The sequence below is a fragment of the Dryobates pubescens genome, chromosome Z (assembly GCF_014839835.1).
Source record: "Dryobates pubescens isolate bDryPub1 chromosome Z, bDryPub1.pri, whole genome shotgun sequence".
Taxonomy (NCBI): domain Eukaryota; kingdom Metazoa; phylum Chordata; class Aves; order Piciformes; family Picidae; genus Dryobates; species Dryobates pubescens.
In genome coordinates this window covers 127,066,075-127,092,747 of record NC_071657.1, presented here as the reverse complement: position 1 = coordinate 127,092,747, position 26,673 = coordinate 127,066,075, and the positions used below count along the sequence as shown (strand labels likewise).

The window sequence follows — 26,673 nt, the reverse complement described above, 5'->3', positions numbered from 1 at the left end:
TTCAAATAGCTTTATTGTAATTATGGATAATTACAATTTCTTTCCCTAGAAAGAAGATGGTCCCCACCATCAACACAGATACTTTTGTCTCCTTCTCCAATAAAGTGCTTTTCCACTGGGGAGATGCTCAACAGCAATAGGAAACGCAAGGTAGTCTGCTTAAAAGTGCTGTATTTTAAACAGTATAGAGCTTGAGATGGACAGAAAGATGTCTGCTTGAGTATTTTTGAAAACAGACAGGAAGATTCAGTCTCAGAAAAATCATACCTGCTTTTACAACAGTTGTTAGCATCTGAAAGAAAAAAAGGTGCAGGCTGTCATCAAGATTTATTAGGATCAGACAGAACAGGCTTGAACTTATAACATCCTTCTCTTACTACAATGATGTCACTATTATGATGAGTTTATCCTTACCTGAGATATGGGTGCTACTCAAGAAAAGTAATGACTGTGCTTCAAAACCCTGTCAGCTGGGAGAAGCAAGTGGACTGTTTATAAACCTTAGGTAATAAGATGACCTGGCATGAATACACATATGTATCATTCACTCCAGGGATTACACTTCTGACATCATAAACTACATGAATATTGCCTGAATGCTTTATGGTCAGCAGCAGAGCCCCCAGAGCAAAATCAACATTGCTTTTTGATGTCATTCAGTATTTTATATAGAATAGACTGAACTCTTCAACATCTGAAGTTCAAAAACTTTTAAAAACACAATGAATAATTCAATTTTTCTCCCAAGTGACCTCAGTGAAATTATGCTGGGGGTTGGATCCAACATTTATAAGTGAGCTGAAACTGGAGCAGCAGCTAGGAGTGCTGCAGCCTAGAAGTAGTGAGAGTTCTCTTAAAACTTTTAAGGGTCCCCTCCTCATTCCTTCTTGTGTTGGCTAGGTCTACACATTGTTTTTTATACCAGTAGAATTATATCAGTTAGAGGATGCTAATTCTCATGTAGTCAAACCAGTTTTGGTAAGTGTGCAGTTGTATTAGTATATGTTGACATATGTGTTGATTCAGCCTTCTCTTTTAAAAATATCTTGGCTCTAATTTCATCAGTGCTTTTAATCTCTGGCTCCAATAAAAGTATTTTTCTGACTTTATCAGTACCATTGCTGATAGTACTCTTTGCACAGATATACACAGGCTATAGCCACATAGATGGCACACTGAATTCTTCTGTAAGGGACACATGTTTTTTCACTGCCTGCTAATGTAATTTGTACACAAGCTAATGTAGTGAAGTGAGGACATTTTTCCTGTGCTACTACTGTGGTTCAGAATTTGGTTTATTTAAATACAAATTATTCAATCTGCTCCTCTTCCAAAATGAACTGATCTTTTGCAGCCATTGTGTACTTAATTCTGAAATGCATTATATTTTTAGCAATTAACTTTATTTCATGCCACAATATTTAAAGCCAATTTGAGCTTTCTCTGAGAAGTCTGCCATGGGTGAGTAGGTTACAGTCAATGTATTTCATTGTGCACCATTACTAACAGCAGGCATAAAGATGCAGTTTAATTGCAAAGGAAGGACCACATTCACCTTGTGCAACTCTGCAAAAGACAGAAGTTACAGCTAGGGTTAGTGCAGTCCATTGTGTCTTCTGCAATTCTGTTTAATAGTGTTGTGAAGTTATGGCCATTAGAACTAGCAAGTTCACTGCTGTGGTCATACCCCTGCTGTATTCCTGTCAATCTCCCAATTTCAGCTACTTTTATACAGTCTTGTGGGCAGCTTTGATTAAAACCTCAATAAAAGGTATTCAACCATTTAGATTTTATTGACACATTTGACAGAGAGCTTTCTCCCAGGCTGAAGAGGAGCACGTAGATATCAGAGAATATGCATCAGTACTGCACAGCAAGCACAATCCTTAGTGTCAACTTGTACACTGCTCCCTCTGCACATCAAAAACAAACTACATCATTTCAACAGAGATAATGACATGCACAGGGGGCCACGACACAAAAGAAGAGCAAAGAAATGTTGCTAATGCCAAAAAAAGTCAACCAGCATTAGTGTTCAAATTATTATTACAGCACACCCTTAGCATTGTACAAATTGCAAAAGAACCCAGCCAGCAAAAGACACAGTCAGTGCGTGACACCTCTTTACAGCATAGAGGTGTCAGAGAATACGAGAAAGAAGACAGAAATACAATAGATGATGCAATCATAATTAAATAGGGCAGATTCTTAATTCCATGCGAAAGAACTGGAGTTCAAAATGTGTACTGAGAGTCTGTTCAGACTAAAATACTGTGCAAGAGGACTTGGAATGAACAAATGACAAAGGCACAATGAAATCTGAGAAGTCTAAGATATTGCTTCCTGGTGCACAGAAAGGAGGAAAGCAGGAAGAAGACAGGCAGAGTTTGAAATAACAGATATTTGGCCAGCAGTAGGAACATCACAGAACACTGACACACAGAAGTAAGAGTGAAAAAAAAAGACAGTCTTTTTGCAGCAGTTTGAAATGAATGAGAGGAGACAAGTTCAAAAAAAGTAACCTAGGAGGAAAAAGCTCATTTATGAGGTAACAGATTATGACAGCATCATTCAGTCACTAGATTTCAGAGCTGTTAAAACAAAACCCACACTACATCTAACTTCTCAGTACCCTTCTTGTTATCCTTTCTTTTCAAATGACTGGAATTTTGTCATACTTGTTAGCAACTTGGATTTCATTCCAGCAATACAAGGCTTCATTCCACTGAGTAACAATGAGCGTGCAGCTTTCACCGTATCAGATTTTCAGCTCCCAAATCTCTCTGTGTCTTTCCAAAGGTGAAAGAAGACATGAAGATGAGCTCACAAGAAACTAGAGGTATGCCCTCACACAGGAATAATCAATCAGTGTTGACATCTTTTATGAACTCATTCCCAAATAACTAGCTTGGAGTATCATGTGACTGATTGAGGCCTTTCATGCTACCTTGACTCATTTAGTAGCCCTTAGTCTACTAAATACCATAAGATAACCTTGAAAATAGGTTAAATCAATATAAATAGTAGGTTAGCAAAAGAGTATAGATGGCATAGGCCCAGTCTGGCTTTGGTCATGCCATCAAGAAGATGCCTGAAAATCACCACAGGATAGGATTCGGGGGAAAACAATGAGCCAAAGCTTTCTGTGGTGACAGGTCATCCTAGTAATAAATGAGGTGTATTTGTTTGCCTTACATAAATTAGGATACCTTGGTACTAATAACATCCGTTTGCCTCATAATCAGTAGTGAAAGAACACACGCACTCAAAAAAAAAGAAAATGGCTGTCTCTCAAGGCACAGTGTTGAATCTGTGCACACACACACGTATGCACACATGTTTTTATTTATAAATATCCACAGACCTTCTTTGAAATGAGTCTTGGGGTTTGGGTAACCTAAATAACATTTCTTCTAAACAGTTTTGCTAGCTGTAAGGTAAACTGTAAAATTCTGGAGGATACACAATCATGCTTGTTCTCATTATGACCCATACAATCCTGGCTTTCACAATGCTGTTGTATGTAAGTTCTTTATGTTTTATGTGCATTATGGTTTAATCTATTTGCTGTCACATGAGCCTCAGTCTTTATGTGAAGTTCTTTTAAGTTTCACCAGGAAAGCTCTGTCACTCTGAAAGTATTCCTTTACAATTCTTAGTTACCAAGTGATGTTTGACATTAATACTGCCATGGATTAACTCTGTTAAGTTTGTGGGAGAGCCTATAGCATTTCCATATGCTCTTACCCAGACATGTAACCCTAATACCTCAAAAGCAAACATCTAAATCTAAGGGACCCTGCAATTCCTTTATTACCAGTGGAAAGAACCAAGTGGGTTTACCATTGTTTACCATTGAGATTCATTTGCATCATTTCAGATGTCAGCTACACTCCAATGACTTAGCAGGCCTTTTTCTCTCCAAGGATTATTACGATAGCCAAGAAAATCAGCTCAGATGAAAAGTTCAAAATCTGTAGCTGTCTGAATGTAAATCATACTATGTCTATGACCAAACCACCATTTGGTTGCACAAATCCTACCTTCATTCTCTGGGTCAAGTAGTGGGTCACATATTAAACCAAGCAAAATACAGATATCCCCACTTTCCACTTCTCTTACAGTGAAGACCATGTGGCAAACAGGTAACTTGGGACTTTACTTTTTGACAGAGAAAAGCTATTCCTCATCTGCTGTGGATGTTCTGGAGGCCTATGAGAGATAAAATGGGGTGAGTGTAAACTGTGTCTGCAGTTTGAAAAGCACGAGCCAGCCTAATACAACATTTCAGTGCTGTAACTAGAGCTAGCCACTGCGTTACTGCTGGACTTTCGCCAGTGGCACACAGATATAATTACATCTACGTGATTTATCCTCATTTTGATAATCCTTCTTTCCATTATGAAGGGGATCATGTTATCTAATAATTCTGCTTAGAGCGTTTCTTTACTATAAAATTGGGATGCTGAGTTGTATAACAAATTATTACAGAATCACATATGACAAAAATGTAAGCAAAGATCCACCTAATTTCAAGTTAAGAGACCTCAATGCGTGATCTGATTCCCCACAATCAGACGTCAGTATAAACTCTCTCACACTGGTAGAATTGCGCAAGCATAAAAGGAATGCAAAGCGGAAGAGAAGGCAGGCCAGAGGTCTTCAGAAATGGGCACAGGACAAACATTCATAGAAAAATCTGTGTCATCTGTGGTTCATACACAGCTGCAGCCAGGAGAAAGGGAAGCAGAGTCCCGGGCATCCCACCACTTGGAAGCACCCCTTCAGAAGGAGACACCTTGTAATACACTTTTATCACGAGCTAAAATAAAAACCCAGAACAGGTCTTTACTTTTATGTATCCTCAGTGCAAACAGGCCATTTCAGTTTCTCATGAAATAAATTATTCAGTACTTTTGCAGAAAAAGGTACCTTTAGGATACATTGTAACAGTTCCATCAATGGAGACAGATAAAACAGATTCCATGATATGAATACAAAGCTGAGAACAGGCTCTTGTCTCAGCTCCATCACCAGTTCCCTACTTGACCTAGACAAACACCAAGGCATTTTCAACTGCAAGGTATAAGGACTGAGAATCTGCTGCACAAAATAAATTTTTGCTATCAGTTACACTAATGTAAAGGTCAGTGTAACTTTAATGGAAGCTGTGGGTAACACCTGATTAATTTGGCCTCAAAAGGCTTAATCTCTTTCCCTTTTCCTTTGCTTTAGTTCTCTATTGTAAAGCAGGGGCACATTAGCATACCTGTCTCTATGAGTTGCTATAAAGATCAATCCCTAATGTCTGCAAAATGCAAACCCTTTTTTATTACTGCTAGTGTAGGAGGCAGTGATCTCTTTTGTGATTTGGAGAAGCGTAGTACTGTAAGAAATTACAAAAATAGCTTTTTAATAGAGGTTTTAAAGGTACTTAAAAATGTTTAAGTGAAACTCAACAATCTTTCTCCCCATTTAAAAAAGTACTTCGAGTTCTCATTTCAAGTAATGTAGAACAACAAATAAAAGAGAACAAGACAAGATTAGACTCATCTTACCGAGAGCCTTTTATTAAATGATGTTTTACCATGAGCTGGAATTCAAATTCATCGAAACATTGTGTATTACTACTTCAGTTTTTAAGAAGCAATTGTGTTTTTTAAGTCTGCTGCAGTCAGCAGAACTGCACTAAAGTTAGACTTGGGGTTTGACAACAAAGAGCTTTTGGAAACTGCCCTATCTGATGATTTTTTTTTCTGTAGAAACTGTGTTTGAACATTTTGAATTTTCACTGTTTCTTGAGCACAGCCAAAATTATGGCTATAAAACCTCTGACTTTCTGGCTCCAGTATCACAAGTTTGACTGTTCCTGAGATTTCTCCATTTTAGGCTCAGCTTTACTATCATCTTCCATATATACAGGGTGGAGCTAGTTATTTTACTTACAAGTCAGGAATCTTCACTCAGTTGGATGCAGGGTGGATCAAAAGAAAATTTCTCACATCATATTACAACAAAACTATACATTGTACAGTAACACACAGGAAAAGTAACTATGTGCTGTATTTACACAAGCACTTGCTCAATAGCTCTTCTGATATTTTGTTCTGGTCTTCAGTATATGTGGATTGAGTTGACCTATAGCTACACAGGATACCATCGTTAAGGTACTGTGGCTGTTGCAACAATAACTTTCTCTGATTATCAGGCATTATTCAACACAAATGAACCACAGAATCACAGAATGTTAGGGGTTGGAAGTGACCTCCAGAAACCATCAAGTCCAACTCTGCTTCCAAAGCAGGATCACCTAGGGCAGGCCACACAGGAATTCATCCAGGTGGGTTTTGAAAGTCTCCAGAGAAGAAGGCTCCACAACTTCTCTGGGCAGAGAAGTGTTCCATAACTCTCACGATAAAGAAGTGTCTCCTCGTGCTGAGGTGGAATCTCCTGTGTTCTAGCTTGAGCCTGTTGTTCCTTGCCCTATCACTGGCCACCATGGAAAAAAGACTGGCACTTTCATCTTGACACCCACCCCTCAGATATCTATAGATGACACACAATATAACTCTATATAATTTTATTATATAGAATGTTATTATAATATTATTATATTACATAGAATAAGATATAGCTGTTGACATTATATAGAATGATATTCTGGTAACTTGGACATATAGACCAGTTCTTTCTGGCCATAGTGCACATATATTTCCTCTACAAAACAGAGTGAGATTAAATCCAAACAATAGGAATTTATCATCTATTTCATCTGTGATGATTACAGTCTAGGGAATATGAAATGAGAAGTGTAAAAAGAGAAGTCTATACAGAAGTAAAACAGACACTAGCTGCATCTGCAGCTTCCAATCGCATAATAAAGTTTCTCAGCTGAATACCCATACCTCAAAATAATGCAGTTTAAGAGTAGCAATAGTCTGTTCTTAGTTTCCCAGTTTCAACCATGCTCTCCCTTGTGGAGAAGTACAGATTTTATACACAGTTCTGCTAGACAAGAGTGCCATAATATGCTTTTCATAAAAAAAACAACCTTCTTTCCTCTTTTCCCTTTACAGACTTCCTAATAGTTCATCCTACAGATCCTGAAGGAGTTCAGATTTAAAGAAATGCTTTGCTGTGTACCACTGCCATCTGCTGCTAATCTCTCCCTGTGGATAGAGAAGGTCTTATTATATATTATATATTTAATCCATTAGAGATCTTCTTCTGAATTTGCATGGTCAATTCAATACTCCTTTTGAAATACTTAGCAAACAACCTCTTCCTTTTCTGTCATAGAGTTTCTTTTTACACAGCTTGGCAGATTTATTCAGATAATGGCTTCAGTTTCAGTTCCAGCAAGAAAATTCTTTTCTTCTGTCAGTCAGTGAAAAAGATTTGTGCTTGCAATCTCATACAGAACCAGACTTGTTCCAGAGAGGAAATGTCCATCTTACAGACTCTAAGAGTTTACCATCTGTACTCAAAGATCTTCAGTAAGAACATGTTATTTCTAGAGTCCCACTTCTGCAGCACTTCTGACACCCACTCATTCACACTGATTATAAGGACTACATCATGTCAGAATGTAGAACTGCTGCATAGTTACTTTAGTATATATGGCACTCTGTCTTGTGCTTCTAAATACATGCAACCAGGATCTGCTGCATAAAAACCATCAAGAAGCAAAAACAGTTCTGCATAAAACCAGCAAAGGACAGTATGATAAAGAGGTAAAGAAAATATAGACCCCTAAGTCTTTATATCTGTATGGCTAATTGAAGCTACCAATTGGATATGATTTGAGGTGCAGAAAAATGTATCTTCTTCCTTACACCTTGTCTTTTGAAAAAGATGGAGCCATATCTTTCATCTACAAGATCTGGAGAACAGAATAGTTCCCATTAATATTTGACATGATCCTTCATGCATTTTTAAATCACCCCAGAACACTGGAAGTTTCAGAATAGTTATCACTGTTCTGGAATTGAAAGAACTTTATTGTCAGAATAATATGCATTGGGAAGTCTGCTGTGTGCACTCAGGCTCCTTTTCCAAGGTGCCATGGATTTTCTGACCACATTTGCAGAATTCTCACCTGCCTGATGAATCTATTTTTTCATTACTTAGCTTTTAAGGGGGGGTGGAGGATATAAGCAAATGCTATAGCAATTAAGCAAGAAACAGACTTTGTGTTTTAATAGTGAAACCAACTACAGTGCATTAACCCACAGAATCTCACCATGCCCTAAATTATCCCAGAAGTCCTCACAAAAGACAGAACTGGTTTCAGTTTTAGAATAATAATTAAATAAAACCAAAACATAGTAAATGTAATCAAAAAAGAGAAGAGATTTTGTTATACTTCTCCAACTAGACCCAGTTCAGAAGAAATACAGCATGAGTCAAGGCATTCAACACAAAACTTGTAGCATCTAAACAGTAAACAGCTGTTTCACTTTCCTGAGCCTCCTCCATTCTGTCTATGCTCCTCTTACCTCAAGCCAGTTTAGAACAGATACATCATGCTCCTCCCTGACTTACTTCTTGCCTCTGTGCCTTCCCAGGAGGAAACCCTTTTCCATGCTTTGATCATGCAAAGCTCAGCTAAGCATCTGGCACAAGCAAACCCTGTATTGGTGATCACTGACAGTAGCTGGGGCTCTAGTTGTTGAAGGCTTCATAGAAAGGTCTCTCTCCATCCTTTTACTTCTTGTCTTTTCCAGTCTCTCCCAATGAGTCTATGAGGGCACTGCATTAATTTTCACTGTGAGCATCTCACACTGATCATAATCTCTCTAGATGGCATGAAACATCTCTGTTCTTGTGGTAAGACCATTTATCATCGATTTCACTGTCTGGTCCAGAAGCAAAAGTCCTGATATTACTTTTTGAGATAGGGAAATGGTACATAAACATGAGTTCAAGGTCACAAAAATGTGTGTATGAGTCACAAGAACTCCTATAAATACTTTTGCTTGTCATAGAAAGCTGTCAATGGCTGCTTTGGAGTATATTGAGGCACAACTTTGGGACTTCCAATTCTTGCTCTTAAACACTGAGGTAGGGCTTTTTGTGTCCTTCTTCAGAAGAAAATCCTGAAGCTTTTGCTGCTAGATATACCAAGCACATGTTTTAAAGACCAGGACATGGTTATGAACAAAGAAACCTGCTGTGACAGTGAGTTGAAGAAATTCACCAGCTGGGAAACAGACAGGGATGAAGTAACACCTCTGGCAATGCCTGGTCAGAATTCAAATGACAAGGTAACAGGGGAATACAAAAAAAGATCACGCTTGAAAAGGCAGATAATTATAATCTATAGAGCATATGAACAGATGGCTACAGTGTCAATCAATGAATAAATAATAGTGCAATATGACTTGATGGGATGATTGGATGAACTCAGATGACACCAGGCATACTCCACCTTATATAACCAAGTACCAGTCAAGAAGCAGAGCAGCATGTGAGCACATCCGTGCCCTACAAAATGGAAACAGGGAATTAGCAGCTCTCACAATTGGACGTATGAACAGCCGTAGAATTTACATGTGGGTTTTCACTTGGAGATAGAACCACTAGCTTCAGAATGGCTATGCAACTGGACCAGCCTTCACAAAGAGGAAAGAAATGCAGAACAAGAAATAAATAATGAAAAGGGGCAAATGGTATTGTGATGCTTCTCTGAATGGAAAGAAACACGTTGCCACCAATGATGCTATTTGTCATATTTCTGTGTAGTCTGGCAAGTGAGATTAGTAACATGTCACCCATTTTGCTTCTTCCACTTCATGCTTCATAGTTTAATTTCATTCCCAATACTGAAGAACAGCAGAGTTGTTAGCTATACAGTATTTCAGATGCCACTGCAAATTCAATTACAGTTTTATTTTGTCATTTGATATGTCAGTGGAATAGAAACAATCAAGAAGATTGACTTTGATCATAACCTGAATTGTCATCTCCAGTTCTTGACAGAGGTAGGAGTTAGAAAAGGTGTCAGTCATTCAAGACTCCCGACTCTCCAAAATGTCTTGGAATGTGCATCAAAATGGTGGATTCCTTGTTGATTGCAAATAAAACAACATTGTGTTTGCTGAATAGAATGTCCTGAACAGAAGAGAACTGAGGGTATTCTTTTAGTTAAAAAGTTCCATACCAAAATTCCAGAGACTTCTTTACTCTTAACGATGATGTTCTATTTTCTTTCAGCATATTTTTTTATACTGGTGTTCTTCCCTGTGCTAAATATTTCATTTTTTAGTCACATTAGTATTTTATTTTCTGTCTGAACTGCAATAGTTTGGTGTGCCTGCTGCTTTCAGCTACATGATAGCACTGCAGCCTCAAGGTTGCTCACTTTTTCTGAGCATGCCGTAACAACACATATGCATTATGAGATGAAATAAGGAGGTAAATCAACCTCGTCTCTGCACAGTGGCAACAAACTCTTCATTCCTCTAGGATGTCAACATAGATGGTTATGTCTCAGAGCAAATGAGGACACGAGTAATCTTTCTTAATGGACACAAGGGAAGCACTTCAAAAGCATTCAAGAGCTTGTTCTCCTATTCTAAAAATAAATGCCATTTTTTCAGAATCACAATGGCAAGAATCAAAAGTAAATATTTCCAAATACTGTTAAAACCCTTGCCAATAGCTTGGAAACCATAAAAAAAAGAAAAGTCTCAATAACAATAAGTAATCACCTAATCTTAATAAAAAAATGAATAAAGAAGAGAGCAGACAGAGCATAATTTTCAGGTACCAGGTATCTACCAGAAGACAAGTTTATTGGTGTAACACGTGCCACGTCACCCCACACTGTACAGCATTAATATACTGACCAGTATTAATATACTGACAACTTTAATATACTGATAAGTTTAATATACTGACAAGATTAATTTTCTGACCATTATGCTTCAAATTTATAGGGAAAGACTACACCAGCATTTACAAGGTCAAGATGAAGAGCTAATCAAGTATGCATTTGGAGCAGTTGAACACTTCTGTTCCAAACTACAATTAGATTGTCTCTATGGCCTGTACAGCAGGAAAGGAAAAAAATAAAATAAAAATAGATGTTTCTCTGCAAGAAGGTCAAGACAGGTCCAGAGCTCTGGACAGCCTGATCTTGTTGAGGATGCCCCTGCTTACTGCAGAGGGGGTTGGACTACATGACCTTCGGACTTCCTTTCCAACCCAGACCATTCTATCATTCTATGATTCCAAGAATGATTTTATCAGACACAGCTTCCTGTGTCCAGAGCTATAACTTTAAAAATTCCACAAACTATGAAAATAACAGAAACTTATTCAAACTACCTTTGTTCAGCCTAAGAGTACCATAGAGAATATCAGTTTTCAGGAAGGAGAAAATATGCATTTATGGTTGACATTCTCTGAAATATGTAATCCATCCACACATTCAGAATATAGGTCCTACCACAAGCAGAGACATTTCTGTCTTCAGGGTAGTATTAACAGCCATGTTCAGGCTCTGTTGACCCTATGTGCAAGAACATACAAACCAAAATATACCCACCTATTGTTTTTGTTCATCTGCAAAATGGTGCCCAGGCCATATAACAAAGGGGCATTGAGGGAAAAGGACTGAGAAAATTATGAGATGCCAGCACACACTTGCAGCCCAGAAAGCCAACTGTCTCCTAGGTTGCATCAAGAGAAGTGTGGCCAGCAGGTTGGGAGAGGTGATTCTCCCCCTCTACACCACTCTCCTGAGACCCCACCTGGAGTATTGTGTCCAGTTCTTAAACCCCAAATACAAGATATGGACATGCTGGAATGTGTCCAGAGAAGTGCCATGAGGATGATCAGAGTGCTGGGGCACCTCTCCTATGAAGACAGGCTGAGAGAGTTGGGGTTGTTCAGTACGGAGAAGGCTCTGAGGAGACCTTATTGTCGCCTTCCAGTATCTGAAGGGGGCCTACAAGAAGGCTGGGGAGGGACTTTTTAGGATGTCAGGTAGTGATAAGAGTAAGGGAAATGGATCAAATCTAGAGGAGGGGAGATTTAGATTAGAGGTTAGGAAGAAGTTCTTCACTATAAGGGTGGTGAGACACTGGAACAGGTTACCCAGGGAGGTGGTGGAAGTCTCATCCCTGGAAGTTTTTAGGGCTAGGCTGGATGTGGCTCAGAGCAAACTGATGTGAGGTCGGAACAAGATGATCCTTGAGGTCCCTTTCAACCCTGACAATTCTATGATTCTATAAAATTAATGCAAATGGAGTAAAATGAACATATGAAGTTTAAGCTGTCTTTCACCAATAAGCCATATGAAGATGGCTCCATACTGTTCCACACATTCAACAGTTGTGAGCTGGAAATTTTTGTCTTTTATGGAAACAGCAATTTCAGGGTCACCCAACACTGTGTGAGTATCTCTAATGACAGTAGCAAACCCTGAAGCTGTGAAAGGAGTGCTAAGTGGCTGGCTCTGTAAACATCAGGACTGGGGATATTTCAGAATAGGACTACTGAATGGGGTCAACAAAACACATGGATTAAGGTGATGTGGTTGAAATAGCCTAACCTGAATTTTCTAAAAGGCTTTTGAAAAATCCCTCATCTAAGGCTTCTATTGAAACCCAACAGTTAGAGCTTCAGGGAAAGTCTTTATGTTGATAAATAACTGGTTAAAAGACAGGGAACAGAAGGTAAGTAGGTTAGCCAGACAGCTCTCGCAATGGAGGGAGGTCATTAGCAGCGTTCCACAGGGATTTGTGCAGGGGATGCAGTCATTCATCATACCCCTAAGCAACCTGGTAAAATAGGTGAGCAGTGAGGTGAGGCTTTATAAATGATATAAAGTTATGCACAGTAATAAGGATGATGGCTTGCTGACTATGAAGAATTGAGAAAGGTGCTTACGGAAGTAAGTCCCTGGCAATAAAATGGCAAATGAAATTCTTTGCAGATGAATGTAAAGTGATGTATAGGGGGCAAAACAATTCTAGGATCATAAATTGTTATGAAATGATTTGCCCTCAGCTGACTGTTATAGGAGTAAGATCTTGAGGTTATGATAATACAGTACCATGAAAACATGCTCCTCCTGCTCTACATTGTCAGTGCCTCCCCACAAAGAATGCTAAGAACAATTAGGAAAGAAATAAAAAATAGGGAGCATCATTCTATCACTGTAAACCCCATCATTCATTCACTACTTGAACACTGTAGGCAGTTGTGATCCCCCCATGTAGAAGGACATAGCAAAACTGGAGAATTTGCAAAGAATGGCAACAAAGACAACCAAGTTCATAGAACAGCTTGTGCTTGAGGGACAACTTACCAGGCTAGAGCTCATCAGCCTGAAGAAGAGATAAATCAGAGTAACTATGATATACATCTACAAAATCATAAACATTAGGGAGGAAGTGTACAGGGATAAAGTGTTTGTCTCCTCGATAAAGAACTAAAGGCATCAAATGCAGTTAGTAGGAAACAAGGTAAAACAAACATTCCTTATACAGTAGCCTCTGGAACTTGCTGCCAATAAATTATGGGGATTCTAAGAAACATACTTGGTCTAGAGGTGAGACTGGGCAAGAATGGGAAGAGACATCCATCATGAGTTATAAAATACACAACACTGCAGTTGGAAAGAGTATTAGAGGACATTTCCATACAGGACTGCCTTGTTCATAACAGTCTTGATAGGCTTCTACTCATAGTCACAGTTTGAGGCAGGACACTAAGTTGGATGGATATTTGGTGCTAAATTCTTACAGATGTAGCCTGAGTTCTAACACAATGCACATGACAGAATGAAGTTCTGGGTTAGCAGTCTGCAGATTTACTATGTGCTTGGACAGCAGTAGCCATTCACTTAAACCTGTCTACTGTTGTTAATAACATCAAGGACTACATGAGCAGGCCTCAGTCTGACAGTGTCCTTTATGAACCAGCCACAGGCCCCCTGCTAGCTACCCAATAACCAGTCATGTAAGATATGCTAGTTTCATAAAATGGGAAAACAGAGAAGCCTCCCTCACCAGAGGATGAAGATTTTGAAAAACTGCCTAATAGAGGAATGTGAATGAGAAGAAAACAACAAAAAGTATTTCTTTCATGACTAGCACAGCCAGAACAAAGAGCTATGCGAGATTTGTCCTCTAGAATTATAAGACTGAAATCCTAGTTTTTTGGCTGGGTAAGTACATTTTCTGGAGCTTTTTCAGCTAACACTGAAAATCTCACAGAACAGAAAATCTTGCTCACAGAAGAACTGTATTAAGGGCAGCAGCATTCTACTACAAGTTATATGTTGTGATGTGTAGGCATGATCATCTAATGACATGACTCTTTCACCTGAGACACTTCACAGAAGCCCAGGCAACTTGTGTATATCGGGGACATTAATCCAGTTCCATGCATGAGGAAAGCTAGGTGTGGATTCATCACTCAGTAATAACCTTTTGAAATCCCATACTATGTCCTGGGAAGAAGTCTTATGCAGAAGGTCTCTACCTCCAAATCCATCCACCCAAGCGGATAAGATGTGCCTGTGTCAGTCCTGGATAATGGGTCAGTGGAACAAGTGGTGACCTACTAATTCAGACTATTCTGGGAATACAGTTTTCTGCCTTCCTTTCAATTCCTCTGTTAAAGTGATAAAAGACAGAAATCGTCCTGGCATTCTTCACAGGCCTTCACAAGTGAGGGAAGAGTCAAACTGAAGTCAAATGAAGGTGTCACAAATAACAGCCATGAGTTATGACAATGATTCACCTTGCACCCTAAGACGTTGTGCCGAGTACTGTGCTAAAGCATAGTGCTGAGAGAAGTCTTGGCTTCTCCTTGTTAGAAAGGATATGCCAGTAGAGATTTGGTGCATACCAGTTTGATGAATAATAAACTAAACCACCCCTTGGTTTTATCATTGTTTCTGATGACGTGTGCTCAGTGATCTCTCAAATGTTTTCAGTAGCCTCTAGAAATTAATGAGGCAAAAGAGAATCTCAATTAAATTACCTTTCAGAAGGATGGTAAACAGGAATAGGATCCCTTGTCAAATGAATCAGGCCCTGGAACATTCAGAGATTAGTGCCAGCCTCTGACTGCTGTTGACTGCTTTAGCTTTCGATAATACTAGCAAGAAAGGTCTAAGGAAGACATAACAAACTTACATTGTTTAGACTCACACACAGGTTGGGTTTGCAGGCAGGGATATGTCTTTAATGTGAACAGCAAAGGCAGCTGGTAAGCAAATATCTCAATACGGTGCAAGTATCAGGGACAGCATGTAACCTTTGGAGATCCAAAACCCCATCACCCAGTGTGGTTTTGTATAATCTAAAAGCCAACAGTGACTGGAAAGGAGGAGGAAAGCAGGCCATTTCACTTCCCCAGGAGGCTATAAAGAACAGAGGAGGCCCCAGTTGTACTCTGCTCTCTGTGTCAATGTTCAGCTCCATTCACTCAGGTCCTCCTGAACATGCCTTACAACACCTACTTGGGACTGTGTACCTTACGAAAACACATCTGCAGCAGGTTGCTCAGTTTTACAGAGGGGTAGGAGGGCATCTGATGTGAATCATGAAAGGTTCTGCCCTGAAAGCAGCTCCTTCCTTAAACTGCTCACTCTCCCAGAAGGTGACCATAATTGTGAGTTTATAGGCTTCTCTGGGTGGAATCCAACCTTTTTTTTCAAAGCTATCCTACTGTGTCAAATTCTGTGGTGGCTGCCTCAAAAGCACTCTTCAGAACAGAAAGTACATTTTGTGAGAGCAGAAGAGCATGTCAAAGCAGGTGCAGAATACAGTTCCATGACTTTAAAGAAGAAAAGGTGCATTGAAGCCATTCCCCTCTTCAGAGACTCATTTAGAACATCTCATACTTACTACAGATTTCAGCAAAGATGATTTCAGCAGCAGTTCCTGTCCAGAGATACAAAGGAGAAGCTCCTATGCACCCATAGCATGGCCCTACTTTCATTACACACACTAAAAAGACTATTGCTGATTTTACTAGGAATTGAGTCAGACTGTGTCACCAAACTAGTCAGTGAGATAATAAGTGATTACTCAGTCTTAAAATGGAATCCATCTGTTCTGCTTTCTTTCTGCTTATTTCCAAAATTCCCAATTAAATAGGGAATAAGATCTTAATTTCACTATGAACTAAAGGCTACATCCACTTTTTCTTCTTCTCCTTTATAGACTAAGGATGACTGGGTTCTTCACAGAAACTTCTCAAACATTACTGTGTTCACTTCTGGGTGCCTCAGTTTAAGGATACTGAGACACTTGAACATGTCCAGAGAAGGGCAATGAGGCTGGTGAGAGGTCTTGAGTGCAAGCCCTATGAGGAGAAGCTGAGGGAGCTGGGATTGTTAAGCCTGGAGAAGAGGAGGCTCAGGGGAGACCTTATTGCTCTCTATGACTACCTGAAGGGAGGTTGTAGACAGGTGGGGCTTGGTCTCTTCTCCCAGGCAACCAGCACCAGAACAAGAGGACACAGGCTCAAGCTGCACCAGGGGAAGTTTAGGCTCGAGGTGAGGAGGCAGTTCTTCACAGAAAGAGCTGTTGGCCATTGGAATGTGCTGCCCAGGGAGGTGGTAGAGTCACTGTCCCTGGAGGTGTCAAAGCAGGATTGGACATGGCACTTGAAGCCATGGTTTAGTTAGTCATGAGGTGTTGGGTGATAGGTTGGACTTGACCTCTGAGGTCTTTCCCAACCTTATTGATTCTATGAATTCTATGATAGAAAATATGAGCACTGCAGCAAATGGGGAGATGTTGCGCTGTCTTCCTGAAAGCTAACAGAACCAGCTGAGCTCATAAACGGCCTCTCCTTTCCAAACTGCCTCTGCTATTCCTCCCAGTCTCTCTCCCAGTCTTGTCTCCATCTACCATTGGAATGTGCTGTGGCACAATCCAGTTATGCCTCCATTGCTGAAAAGACCCGAGGGTTTTGAGTACACGGAGAAGGATCAGAATTATCATGCCTCTTGAATTCAGTCATTTCCAGGCTTTATATAATGCTGCATGTAACTGTTTTTCCCAAGGTAATGAATAAACAAAAAAACCCAACACACACACACACAAAAAAGAGGGACTGAATAAACTGAACACTGAATGCTGCCTATGGTAATGTAACTTATATGTAGTCTGTCACTGGAGCTCTAAGTAGAATGTGTTTGATGAACATAACCTCTCTCTTAGCTTATGCATCATCTTTCCTTCCATAGTGGCATAAAGCTATAGAAACCCATAAAAAAGAAGTAGTAAAAAAATAAGTCAGACTAAAGGTACACTTTTTGTGATGTGTGATAAACATTCACCATCAGGCAATGTTCCACGTGTTAATGAATTCCTCTAAAATGATGTTGATCCTTTGGAGTAAATAGAGGGGGAAGAAATAGATTAGTTTAAACCAATTCTGCAAGCTTAAAGATCATGGACTTCTTTCCCCAATTTAAATGAATGTCACAATCATAACTGTAAAAATTCTTGCTTACACTAATCATTAAAGCCTCATCTTACTTTAAAATAATAATAATTTAAAAACTTATCTTTTTATTACTTTGTGTTTTTCCTGAATAATAAAACTATCTGCATATTCTTCATTTTGTTCCCAGTTAGCTGTTAGTTTCTAGTTCTTTTTCCACTAAGCTCATCTTTTGTTGCCCATATTTCAGGAGGGACTCTTTATAACAATTATAATCCCAGTGAAAACTTTATTCTTCTAAATCCTAAATTAGAGACAAACTTACTCTGGTAAGTTTCACATCAAATGGACTACTTACAAATTCAGGGTTGTAACTGCATCCTTACTCCCTTCTCCATCCATCTTTGTCTCATCTTTCAGTTATTTTTCTTCTTTTTTTCAAATTCTTTAAATTAGGCTTGTTTATCTCTAGCCATTATACTCACTCTCTCACCAAACAGCAAGTCATAATGTTACTTCCTAGCCAAGAAGGGCCACTGTGCTGTCCTCACAGAAGTCAATGGCAAAATTCCCACTCAGTATGAAGAAATGAAATATTGCTGAACTCTTCTGGACGCCCAGCTAATTAAATACCCTGTCATGATGTTGCTGTGCCTTTGCTAACTTTCTGCTTGTCTGGGTTGAAATACTTGAAAACTTCAAGAAATTGTGTTTTCTTTCTTCTCCTGTCCTCTTTCCCTTGAAACCAACAAACATATTCCTTTTAAAACATAATATTATGTTTCTTACCATCCATGCTGTGACAAAATCTCCCATCCAAGTCCCAACTGCAGCTACCTTCATAAAATTTTCATTCCTGATGCCCATGAAGTCTGTTATAATGTATGCACTGTGGAAACAAGAACGCAGACTGTAAGCTATACACGTTTGCTTAATGCAGTTATAAAGAACTCGCTTTAAATAACAAAATTTATGATTAGCTGTGCAAGTTTTCCCATTTCTTTCATGAACACTTTTTCTGCTAGATGTGAATCTTGAAATAGAACTGAACCAAGATGGGTCATTTCCAATTAAAAATGGAAATGTGAATCCGGTTTTACAGCCCATGTCTCTACTGAAAGTGCTAAAATAATGCTGGGCAAAGACCTTAGGATTATGTAAAGCTTCTGGAAATATAAACTGTTATAAAAAATTTATGCTTTCCTTTGTACAAACAGAGTTGCACCATGAAAGGCTGCCTGGTAGAAAAGGACCTGGAGGTGCTGTTTGACAGCTGGCTGAACATGAGCCAGCAGGGTGCTCAGGTGGCTAAGGCCAACAATATCCTGGCCTGTATCAGGAATAGGGCAGCTAGCAGAAGTAGGGAAGTCATTATCCCCCTGTGCTTGGCACTGGTGAGACCACTCCCTGAGTTCTGTGTTAAATTTTTGGGCTCCTCATTAGAGGAGGAACATGAAGTTGCTAGAGCATGTCCAGAGATGGGCAACAAAGCTGGAGATTAAGTCTTCCAAGGAACATCTGAGGAAACAAGGATCAATACATCTGGAGAAAAGGAAGTTAAGGGTAAACGTTATTGCTCTCTACAATTCCCTGAAAGGAGGTTGTACTGAGGTGGATCTCCCTAGCAACAAGCACCAGAATGAGAGCAAATGGCCTCAAGTTGCACCAAGGGCAATTTAGACTTGATATTAGGAAACATGTTTTTACCAAAAGAGTGGTCGGGCATCGGAACAGGCTGCCCAGGGAGGTGGTGGTGAAGTCACCATCTTTGGAGGGCTCAAAATCAGTGTAGACATAGCACTTTGGGACATGGTGGTGTCAGGTCTGTGGCTGGACTCAATGATCTTAGAGGTCTTTTCCAGCCAAAACAATTCTGTGATGTTCAAAACTGGTGACTTTGAAAGATCTTTATGAAGAAAAATTAAAATTTTTAAGGACTCTCTGTAAAGATAACTGAACCAGTTGACTGGTGCCATGGTTTAGTTGTTTAGGTGGGTTGGATTGGTTGATGGGTTGGACATGATGATCTTGAAGGTCTCTTCCAACCTGGTTATTATTCTACTATTCTATTACTAGTTATACAACTACCTTTTTTTTTTTTTTTAACACAGCAGGGCAAGCAAGCTTTGCAGAATTTCAGTGTGATGTCACTGTTTCTTGATGTACACAATGTATTTTCATAGACATATTTTACTTAAAGCCAAACAAAGTATTTCCATTCTGCTTAAATAATGCAACAGCCAGGATTTAACACCTCACGCAATAACTTGACCTCTACTTTAAAGTTCATCAAGATGACATGACAATAAAGAAGGTAAAAGTTACTTCTGCTGGACTACAAATCTTTGCAAAAACATCAGAGCCTTTAATATATTCTTTGCTGAAAAACTTCAATAGTGCTTAAGAAGAGATGACTGTTCTCAAGAGCTGACACCCTGAATAATGATAGCAATTATGTCTGAATTTCCCCAGTGATAGCTTTTTTTCCAGGTAACCTGTGAACTTTGTTTATATAATGTTATGCCTATGTAAGCATGTGCATAAGTGACCTACTTGCAAGCAACAACTTCCTGGAATATTGTGTAATCCACTATTCAAAGCTTTCCGTTATTATGAATGTTGTAATGTTTAGGAGCTAAGAGATCATAGCCCTGTAACTGGATTCATGCAATCTCATCCCACCTTATAGGGCAGTCCTATTAAAATCTAAACAGCTGATCACAATAGATCTTGCAACCATAAATCCACGCACACCACCGTATAACTTCTTAGATAAGAGTTAATATGTTCTTGAGTGGAAATATTAATGCCATTAAGTAGTTTCATGACATATAAAATGGCATACCCTAATACCTGTTTTCATGACACACCTCATGGTTTTCCAGCTGATATGTCACTAACATAAAGTCACTAACTAAAGTCTCCCTGTTCTAGTGCCCTGTCTGTATGAGAGGGCAAGAGCAGCTACCTAGGGAAGACTCTGATAACAGGCAAGCACACCCCTCCCAGATGTATTCTGCCAGATTCCCTATAATTGGGGAAAAATTGGAATTCTTTTTTTTCCTTCATTTAGGGTATGCCATTCTTGTAGCATCTCTGAATGAGAAAAATTATCCAGTCTGCTCTCCTTAAGAAGGTGTCTCATTAAGAAAGAAGGTAAATGTCAGTTGTAAGGACTGGCCCCCAAAAGCAAACTGGATCTTTACCTTTTCCGTCAGTGTGAAACACATACCAAAAAAATCCCCACAGTTCTAACTTTTTTATTCTCATTTCTCATATGCATTATACATTCTCATATGCATTAAACATGATTACAGGTGTACAGAAACTAAATGAACACACACTCAATGCACAACACTCGAAAATGGGCCACATGGGTACCTTCTACAGCTCTGTCACATATAGTAGGCCTACCACAGCCACCTATGGCAAGCTAATGTACACAGGACCTATCCAAAAAGGCTGAGAGGTCACCGATGACTGAATGTAGGAATTAACAACAAGAGATATCAAACCAGACAGAAGCTATTTTTACAGCAGAAATTGAAATTCTCCATGTACTCACTTGTTTTTACAAATGTTAAAAGAACCTGTAGGCTTATAGTAAGGCTGGATGAGCTGGATACAATGCTTAAACAGACAGAAAGGCCTTGAAAGCACCAGATCACTTAACAGTTCTTTTCTTTTTTCTTTTGTAATTTGAAGCATGAACATTTAAAACATGAAAGCATCAGAGAAGCCCAGTATAAATTGTGCATCACAGTCTATAAGTAATTAATGCCTGCATTACACATGTGAATCAACAAGACCTTCATCTACAGCTAAAACAGCATATAATTCTAAAGAAATTCTTAGGAAGTTAATCTGTTCTGATTTTAAGTGCATTTACTGATTAAAAAACAGCTACAACATTTTAGAATAGAAATAGAATAGAATAGAATTAACCAGGTTGGAAAAGTCCTTTGAGATCATAGAGTCCAACCTAACATCCAGCACTATCTAATCAACTAAACCATGGCCCCAAGCATCCCATCCAGTCTCTTCTTAAACACCTCCAGTGATGGTGACTCCACAACCTCCCTGGGCAGCCCATTCCAAAGGCAAATCACTCTTTCTGTGAAGAACAATCAATAACAGTGGCCTTGGTCTATTGTCTGGCCAGCAGCAAAGGTGATTTTGTCTTTGTTGAGTCTCATCAAAAGAGACAAGATTTAGTCTCCCACATCACCCCCCACCCCCTGCCCCAGCCTTCATCTTCCCAAAGAAGATCCGGCTCCCCCCGCCCCCAATCCTCCACCCCACCTAAACAGCTCCTGCTCTACCACCACCATTACTGCACCTATCCCAGAGCCAGGGGCAAGCCCCTCAGTCAGCCAAGATACCACACAGAGGAGCTGAGCCCCAGTAAGGAGCCCCAGCCAGCACCCATGGAGGATACTGGAGGGGCCATCGAAACTGTTCCTACCTAACCGGGGGGCCACCAGGCCCCCCGGCCTTTGTTGTCACCACCACCATCACCCAGTGTGCACCATGGGCACTCACCAGTGATGAGAGGAGGATCCCTCAGCCCAAATGGGCTCAGCTTAGGGCTTCTGCATTTCCTGGAGGGGATTAAAAAGGGGAGTGGGTGGGGAGGGAAAGTGGCCACACCTGGGGTGGGAGGAGACTCAAACAGAGCCCAGGTGCTCTGGGATTTGGGAACTTGGTGCCATGGTTTAGTTGTTTAGGTGGGTTGGATTGGTTGATGGGTTGGATGTGATGATCTTGAAGCTCTCTTCCAACCCAGTTTATTCTATTCTATTCTAACTACAAGGAACTACTTCCTAACATCCAGCCTAAACCTCCCCTGGTGCAGCTTGAGGCTGTGTCTTCTTGTTCTGGTGCTGGCTGCCTGGGAGAAGAGACCAACCTCTGCCTGTCTACAACCTCCCTTCAGGTAGTTGTAGAGAACAATGAGGTCTCCCCTGAGCCTCCTCTTCTCCAGGCTAAGCAACCCCAGCTCCCACAGCCTCTACTCATAGGGTTTGTACTCCAAACCAGCTTTGTTGCCCTTCTCTGGACACATTCCAGCAACTCAACACCTTTCCTAAACTGAGGGGCCCAGAACTGGACACAGTGCTCAAGGTGTGGCCTAACCAGTGCTGAGTACAGGGGCAGAATGACCTCCCTGCTCCTGCTGGCCACACTGTTCCTGATACAGGCCAGGATGCCATTGGCCTTCTTGGCCACCTGGGCATACTGCAGGCTCATGTTCAGCCTACTATCAACCAGTATCCCTAGGTGCCTTTCTACCTGGCCACTCTCCAGCCACTCTGACCCCAGCCTGTAGCACTGCATGGGGTTGTTGTGGCCAATGTATAGAACCTGGCACTTGGATGTATTAAATCTCATGCCCTTGGACTCTGCCCATCTGTCCAGCCTGTCAAGGTCCCTCTGCAGAGCACTCCCACTCTCTAACAGATCAACACCTGCTCCCAGCTTGGTGTTGTCTGTAAACTTACTGATGATGGACTCAATCCCTTTGTCCAGGTCATTGATAAAGATATTAAAAAGCATGGGACCCAGCACTGATCCCTGGGGAACACCACTAGTGAGACTGGCTGCCAGCTGGCTGTGGCACCATTCACCACCACTCTCTGCAACAGGGATACTATTTTTAGTATCTTATTAAAAATAGTAATGAAATGCATTGCTATTTTAGTAACTATTTTATTGTCTGTTAGCATTACCTGCTTTGTCTTTTATGCTCTTTGCAGCATTTTTTTCATTTCTATACACAGAGAGGTTTTGGGGTTTACTTTTTTTAAATAGGGATTTTTCAGCTGCTAAAAACGAAAAAAAAAAATTCCTTCATTTTTAATTTCCAAGTTTTAGTTTAAATACAGCTGAGTGTTAATGACACTTTAAGAAAATGCCATGCCTGCCTGATGATGTTACCAGGATATACATTTCAACAGCACCAAAAGTAAAATGAATTCTATTGTGGGAAAATTGCCACTTTTCTTCTAGCTCTAGCTAGCAGTTTCCATTAATCAGTGACTCTGTTTCCTGGCTAGGACCCATGTCTGCACCTTGCAGAAGGGCTCATAGCCGCTGGCTTCCAGTTAACTGTCATGTTCAGTCCAGATTTTCTGTAGCTTGTCATCAGGCTTCTGTTCACTTTACCATACCTGTATACTATAGCTAGGCACATTCAAATTGCATGAATAGCACAAGCTAAGAAAACACTGAGTGAAAAAACACAACTGTTAGAGCTTGTAATAGAGTAAAAAGCTCTTCAGAAATGGACAGCACAAATGTAAATAATGAAAGGCTGAGAAGCCAATACTTGTGAATGTTATAGATAAAGGACAACTGGGATTTGAGACAAACCCACTATTAACCTTTCACGGTGAAACTGAAAGCTGCAAAGCCAGGGAAATTGCTCTTTGCAGGACAAAGCCCATGGAAAGTAGACAACAATTTCACAGAACAGGACAAAAGAGAGGAATCAAAAGACCAAAGAAACTTGAGACATGTAGTTCTAAAACAGAGTCAAAAAATCCCTCTTGTAAAGCGCTGTCTGCATCCATGTTGTTCTAAAAAGTTAATAAAAGATGTACAAACCCAATGTACTTTTCTGTATTTAGCAGCATAGAGTGGATAGAACAGGCAAAAAGGGAAGCAACAGCAGTAGACTTCAAAGGAAGACAACAGAACATTTTCTCAAAGAAGGATGATTCCTAAGTAGACACCAAAATGACAAACAGTTTGAGAGTAAATGGAATGGTTTTAAAGTTGGATAATGACATACAAGCCACTGTGGTGCTACCAGCATTGTTCTAGGCACTAGAAAAGAAGTTGTGGCTGAAATTCAGTGCTGAGATGGTGCTTCTTTGACCACCACAGGAATCTAAAATAACTTGAATTCAGACACTTAAATTTAAGTGTAAGACAGGAATCTAAACTCTCAATGGAGCCCAGTCAGAATTAGTAAATGCACATTTGTCTTTAAGCTACTGTAGATATGCTGAGTGAAGGATTTGTTTGCCTTCTGCTACTGCAGGATGGCTGGTATGCCAAAACATTAGTTCACATATCAAAAGACATTGCTGAATTTATGTGACTAAATAATTCCAGATGTCATGACACATCCTGGTCTCCAGATGATAATCCAGATGATATCTGAATCTCTTGAAGGCCTATGACACATTTGACAACCCAGATGCACATGGACTGAACTCTAGATCTCCACTGACTGCAATAAGAGTGTAAACAATTCACAGAGGTTTTAGTTGCCTTTTAAGGCCATTTTAGTAACCTTGATACACTCTATCTACACTTCAATTGGCTTATTTTACACTCTAGAGTATCTAAGGGACTGGGCTGGCACATACCACACAGGACATGCTCTGTATAAAGTACAAGAACTACACCCACAGAAGGGGGCTCTTCTGCACAGAACTGAAGGCTCTTCAAAAAGGATGGGAGGCCTAGATGTCATTTATATTGAGTGATAGAGTGATAAGAAGACTGCACAAGTTCTGCAGTCTAAGTGATTTTCTTAGATGGTTTTATTATCTGTCATTCCCTCTAAGTAGCTGATCATCTGTGTGTAACTCAGCTTCCTTGGTGCATCTGACAAAGTGAAATGCCTTGACAATGGCCAACAAGTGACAGTATGGGAGTTCACACGGGCTGCAGGGATGTGTTTAGACAACGCACGGCAAGATTCTGTTATTCTTAATTTAGCAGAAGCAAAGAGTGTCAGAATAACTGAAAACATACATAAAAGACTGTAGATATAGTTCCTGAACCACATTTCACTCTAAAGTGACAGAATGTCAAAAAAAGAAGCTTGGTAGCACTTTGCACAGATGAAAAGCTATCCCTCTACTGCTAGCAATTTAAGTCTGAGCCACACAGTACTGGAAGATGCACAGAAACAAGACCTGCTGTCCTATAAATTGTGTAATGCATAGCTACGTACAAACAGTGTGGAGAACACAACAGCTAGTCATACAGACCCTTAGCATCCCCAGTGCATATTTTAGAGGTACAGATTAAACTTTTTATATGACACTGGAACAGAGAGAATTCAGAGGGAGATATTTTGCTTGACAAGATGTTAGAGGAAACAGTCACAAGAGGCTCAGCAGGCACATTGCTGGTTGGCTTATTTACACGTTTTTCTGCAATCAGGCAACAGAACTGCCTAACTTTAGGGACTTGGGTTTTAAAGCTCCCAAGCCATTTAAAATTCTGCTGCCAGGCAAGTACAGGAGCTGCTCATTCTACACAGGAGTAAGCCATTTGGCTTCTAGATCACATTCTATACTGACTTGCATCCAGAAAGTGGTTATTCCTCCACTTGGTTTGCCTGTGGTGTTTCATTTATGAAATGTTTTGCAAGCCTGTCTATAAGACAAGGCCCACTGAAAAATGCAGCAATTGCATTTCTGTCTCTTAACACAGAAGAGGTGCATGTATGTGACTTCCATGGCAGGGAACACATAAGATCCAATCGCTAGTCCAAGGGACACTGGTTTAACACCTTTCAGCATGAGCAGATCGCATCTCACTGTCACTCTCATTGAGAAAAGATTATGACAAACACAAACTCCTATTAGGATAGTAAGTTTTTTGCACATAGCACTCTTTAAGAGGATGAGAAATGTGTGTTTCAGTCTAACAGGCTAATAAAATTCTCCAATTAATCCACAAGACTGTATTATGAGCCGGTACATTACATGCTTCATTTGATTCACTTCATTTGCCTATATACTATGTTATCAAAACAGTTTTACAGTAAAAAAGGTCCCAAATGCTAGCACAGGTGTCCAAAGACACAAACAGGACAAATGGTCTTGGGCATACCCATTTTGAGGGTTTAAAGAGGATTCTGATTCATCGTATGCTAACACATTCTGCAGACACAGAAGTTTGCAGTCTCAGCCCTTACCATATGCATCCTAAGAAGGATAACAAGTGCTGATTTTTAACAAGTTGCTAAAAGCCAAGATAAATTCTACACATGCACCTTGAAGAAAAATGTATGCTGAGAGTTTCTAAAATCACTAAAAATGTTGTCAATGGTATTCTTGTGCTTTTGTTGTTGTTTGTTTGCATTTAGTTGTGGTTGGGTGTTTTTTATTTCGTTTAACTTAATGCTAAATGTGTATTTGCTTATCTTACAATGCAGATAATTTGTTTGGCACGTGATATTTTTAAAGTAGCTACTAAAATTTGGAAATGATGTTAACATTCTGTTAAATG

General features: G+C 39.9%; 1 protein-coding gene across 2 annotated transcripts in view; it reads right to left on the bottom strand.

Annotated features, from left to right (window-relative positions):
• The window catches only part of TMEM117 (transmembrane protein 117), a 231,681-nt gene that overhangs the window by 106,577 nt on the left and 98,431 nt on the right, over positions 1–26,673 (bottom strand). For both annotated transcript variants that reach the window (XM_054178050.1, XM_054178049.1), the window contains exon 4: positions 18,208–18,307. In XM_054178050.1, coding sequence (XP_054034025.1) covers positions 18,208–18,307 — 100 coding nt within the window. The remainder of the gene's footprint in view (positions 1–18,207; positions 18,308–26,673) is intronic.